Source organism: Dipteris shenzhenensis, chromosome 9 (assembly GCF_047967505.1).
Source record: "Dipteris shenzhenensis isolate YYH24624 ecotype China chromosome 9, Dip_SZ_1.0, whole genome shotgun sequence".
Classification (NCBI taxonomy): Eukaryota; Viridiplantae; Streptophyta; class Polypodiopsida; order Gleicheniales; family Dipteridaceae; genus Dipteris; species Dipteris shenzhenensis.
This window is the reverse complement of record NC_141604.1, coordinates 54354672-54359481: the sequence shown is the minus strand read 5'-3', so window position 1 is coordinate 54359481 and position 4810 is coordinate 54354672. Positions and strand designations below refer to the sequence as shown.

Below are 4810 nucleotides of genomic sequence, written 5' to 3'. Positions count from 1 at the left end.
GGCCTTGAATGACAACAAGCTTTTATAAACAATGATCAGGCTAAACCTCAAGCAAGTGATAAAGGCTGCCCCAAAACACATAGGAACGTCGGTAAAACTGCTAGACAACACTGAAAAGGGTCACCACCTACACCAGTTTCAGCCCATGATCATAATCCTCTCTGCCATCCAAATCCAAACTGCTTTAAGGTCATATCCAAAAACTAAATGCATGCCAACAGCTGGAGGCTTTGACCTACAAGGCACCGTTGCAGAATATCAAGAAAGGATCTGAAAACTAAACCATCAAAGACAGACCAAAAGGCAAGTTCCCACCAATGTAGCACTATATTAATCTTACTGTCAAAGAGACTGTCCTCACTGCAGCATTGTAGATACACTCGAAACACAGCCATCAGATGTGAATATATAAAAAAACATGACTATTAGTTGCTATCAGTAATGATCACTTGCTATCAGTAACGATCATCAAACAATGCCCGTCCACTAGGCCGATCATACGGCCCAGAACGATCTCTGTAGCTTGCTTCATAACGCACTGGCCCACCAGTCCCATACCGTCCATTGACTCTGCCATTGTCTCGCTCATATCCAGCACGACTGTCTCTACCATAGCTGTCACCATACCGATCACGCCCATAACGTTCCCTTTCACGGTCACCACCTCGATCCCGGTCACTGTAGCGACCACCATAACCAGGCCCACCACCTCCATAACGATCATTACGACCACCAGGTCCACCATACCTCGGAGGAAACCGGCCACCCCCTCCAGCAAAGGGACATTCCCTAGCCCAGTGACCAGGTTTCCCACACCTAAAGCAATCATCTCTTCCACCGCCTCCGCGTGGATACCCACCACCTCTACCCCCACCATTGCTGTATCCACCTTCATATCCATAATCTCCCCCCCCCTGCATTTTAGGTTGGGCCTTAGTGACAGATATAATCCTGCCATCAAGCTCTCCATTGTGAAGATCAGCTATTGCATCCTCCATGCTTTGCTCATCTGAAAAGGTGACAAATCCAAATCCGCGAGGGCGTCCAGTATCCCTATCAAGCATCACCTGATGCTCACAGAAAACACACAAATTAATCATACAGATCGCAAAATACAGCAAATCCTATGTGCAGCACCAGTCAATCAATCAATGGCTTAAGTAGCCAAAAAAAGCCTTAAACGAAGGGTGAAACCCATCGACAAAAAAAGCTTCAGGAGTTAATTCAAAAGGAGTACAAACATTCACAGAGAATGTAGAGAATATTCCTCGTTTGACTTTTTGACCACTCTTGAGAATCATACACAAGCATTAGCCCAAATCTTATCGATCGCATAACCCTGACTATGGTGCGCAACAACTTAAAGCAAAGATTCAGCACTCTTCACATCATAGCGTTTACAGATATTTCTTGTGTGCAAACAGACTATTCACAAAATGCTCAACAATCACAAACTCGAAATTGCCCTTGCAAACTTATCGAAGCATGATTTCAAATATTGAATTTGATGTGACTACGTAACATTATAAGCGGTCCTTTTGAGCACCAAAAACTCGGTGCTATTGTCAGTATAAAAGAAGCTCCCATCTCAGTGGGGCATTTCCATTAAAAGTTCATGTTGCACACCGATCATTCAGCAGAACATGGCTAGCTTTCGAACCTACAGACAAATTTAATGGAAAGGGACGCTGGCTGCCACGGGCCCGCATATGGATTCTGAGATGCACTCATACAACAGAAAGAGGAAAGAGTCAGATTAGCATACCTTCGCTTCTACAACCTTGCCAAACCGTCGAAATGCTTGTTCCAAACCCTTGTCCGTGGTATCCCATGACAAACCACCCACAAAGACGCGATAGTCCTCAAAACCTGCCATTTCTTTTAATAGGACCTACAACATAACAAAACGAAAACCGTAAACAAACAGAATCAAAACAACGGAATGGTCTGAAGACTGCGGAAAAACAAGATCAAGCAACGAAAGGGCCAATAGCCCAGCAAGTACGAAATTGGAAGAATGCAAGTAAATTACGAGGATGGCCTTTTTTCCATGACCCAAAAATCAAATGAGAAGGCAAAGCTCAAAAAGACGGAAAGCTGCAGGACACATACCTGAGAATGAATACAGAATAAGAACGTCGTCTGGGCAGAGAGAGAGACAGCCAAGTAGCGAAACCCTAAGGTAATAACCCCCGCCTCCTAAGCAGTCATTGTGTGGTCAACTAGGGTTGGGTCTAGACTAATACTATCGCTATCAAAGATATGAGACGACAACATTGAAAAATGGGCATTAGTATTTGTGGCGAGAGGCGTGAGTGTTGATTAAGCTAAGGTTTGATGGGGAAATTTTGTCGAAACCCGATTAAGCTAAGCAAAAGGAATCGAATTAAAGAGGCACGGTTTTCAAAAGATTCTGCGATCCCCTTAAAAATCTGGTCTTCTTGTTTCAGAAAATTTGCTCCGGCCCCCTTGTTTCCTCTCCCCCTTCGAGCCCCTCTAGCTCCAGCATCGCCTCGAGAACCTCTCCCCTCCAAGTCGCCTTAGCCTTCTTGCCCACACCGGCCCCCTTGTTTCCTCTCGCTCTTTCGGCTAGCATAGCCTCGAGCCCCTCTCGCTCCAGGCCTTGCCCGTCTGGCTAATTTGCCCAGCCAGTATAGCCTCAAGCGAGGGAGGGCTCAAACGAGTTGAGTGGCAGTAAACAAGGGAGGGAGAGGTACACTTAAGGTGAGACAGGCTGGAGGAAAGGCTCTAGGCTCTGCAAAGGGGTAGGAAGAAGCGATGGAAGTTGTTGGAGCACGTCATCAATTGTTCCTCCAAGCTGTTCGATCACCATGAATATTGTAGCAAACTGTGGCCAAAACAAGAGTCGAGGGACCTTAAGTTTGTTGGTCACATCTCGTAGCCTCTACATGAAGCAATCCTCAATGAAGCAAGTAATTTGGGGGGATTGACAAAATTGGGTCATATGGCTGAGCAGGGGGAGGGAGAAAGAGTCGTAGGAAGGGGGGAGAGAGACGAGTGGAGGGAGAGAGGTGGTGAGGATGGGTGATGGTGAGGCATAGGTGGGGAGAGAGGAGGGGGTGGGCTGTGCAAGAGGAGTGAGAGGTGGGGGAAGAGACGAGAGTGGTGAGAGAGAGGGGACAGAGGTTGACGAATTAGATTAGGTTAATTGAAAATTAGCTTAGGTTGATTGTAACATGCAATTAACAAATTAATTGACCCTCTCCCTCATTTTTGTCAAGTAGCAACCTCTCCATCCAAACCTATCACACACCCTCCAAAATTTTCTTCACAAAATTAGGTGTTGGGTGCAAGTGATTCGAGGTGAGAATCGTCATTAGAGTAATAGATACAAATTTAGGAAGTAGAAGGAGCGATGTGATAGTGATTTTTTATTGCTCACACTTTATCCATTTTGCATGCACTTTGTTGCACTTCAATCGTAATTTTGCCTTGATTTGTATAAGCAATCGGGATTCGTATTTGATTCACACAACTTTTACAGTTTTGAAAAAATATATTAAAAATCCACAACTACAGGGTTCAAAGCTGCAATCAGCACTATCCATGCCGAAGCTTTGTTCTTTGCAATAGGAGCCCGATGGGAATACTAAGGTGCAAGTTGATAAGAAGGAGCGACCACGGGCCTGCCTCGTAAGGACTTGCTTGAGGATTTGGCAATATTCCACCTATGCCCGAAGCCTGCACAATGCTTGATGAGCTGAAGCCCCCGATAGTAGCTAATAGGTTGTGCAAAGTTTGAAGCAGGTGAAGAGTATGAATGGGGAGCGCCAACTCCAACGCCCTCTTTAGCATACATCCTATTCAATGGTTGAACCCCTGTTTCAGGCCCTTCAACAATGTAGCCCTTCTTCTCGTCAAATTTCTTTTATAAGAGGAAGAGGGAGGCAACCGGTTACAGTGCAGGTGAGGCTGGGCATATGGGAGGACCCTTGAGGTGGAGTTGCAATGGTGATAAACATGAGGAAGAGGAAGAGGCTATGGTGAACGACTCGAAGCGAAGCAACAACAACATTGGTGACCATGGAGAGGAAGGTAGTGGGCGACGCTTCCAAGGGGAGAGGGGATACAGATGAGATTTTTTAAGGAGTCTTTGCCCTCCATCCAGAAACTTCTTTAATGTTTGGACTTACCTTAGGTCAATGAGCCCTTCCTTTTCACCCCTCTTACTTTCTCCACCACTAATTAATGGTATTTTTCACCAACTGGGGGTCCCTGCTCACAGTCCTTGGCATTCATTCATTGATCCCTCCCTATGCTTCACAATCCCATTCTCGTCATGGAACACGTAACTATCATCTTGAAATTGGACTTAAATCCTACCATTTTATCAAATCTTCTAGAGGAAAAAAAGGAATGAGTAAAAGTATGGAAATGATACATGACTCAGGGTTCATTAAGACCCAATCCTTTTTGCGAATGTTAGGGGTGGTGCTTTATTATTGTCTTAGTGATGTCCAAATAACATTTGTGCTTTCTAGAAATTGAAGCTCAACAAATACATTTGTGCTTTCTAGAAATTGAAGCTCAACAAATACATGAATAAAGCGATGCTCACAAGAGCTCATAATTCATCCTTGTTGTAATCTATGTAATATTGTGATGTGGACTACAGTCATATGAATAATGGTGTGTCGTCCTTCGATCTTGCATGCAACTTGGGTTTTTTTGCTCCCTCACACCAAGAACACGCATCAAAAGAGAGGAATACTATAAAATTTTGATTGAAAAAAATCAATTTTGTATGAATGAGCAATTAAAAATATTTGTATGATAATATATAATATAA

The 4810-nt window shown here is 44.3% G+C and overlaps 1 protein-coding gene across 1 annotated transcript; it reads right to left on the bottom strand.

Annotated features, from left to right (window-relative positions):
* Nucleotides 1–308: 308 nt before the first annotated feature.
* Nucleotides 309–2289, bottom strand: LOC147898848 (glycine-rich RNA-binding protein RZ1A-like). Its single transcript, XM_087378832.1, has 3 exons — nucleotides 2113–2289; nucleotides 1766–1891; nucleotides 309–1067 (listed from the first exon to the last, which is right to left on the bottom strand). The coding sequence occupies exons 2-3, from the start codon at nucleotides 1874–1876 to the stop codon at nucleotides 456–458; spliced, it is 723 nt and encodes a 240-aa protein (XP_087234958.1). The 5' UTR covers nucleotides 1877–1891; nucleotides 2113–2289; the 3' UTR covers nucleotides 309–455.
* Nucleotides 2290–4810: the final 2521 nt, after the last annotated feature.

Coding starts and splice junctions, on each gene's coding strand:
- LOC147898848 (XM_087378832.1), bottom strand. CDS start 1,876: ATGGCAGGTTTTGAGGACTATCGCGTCTTTGTGGGTGGTTTGTCATGG. Junction 1,068..1,765: donor GCAAGGTTGTAGAAGCGAAG/GTATGCTAATCT, acceptor TGTGAGCATCAG/GTGATGCTTGATAGGGATAC.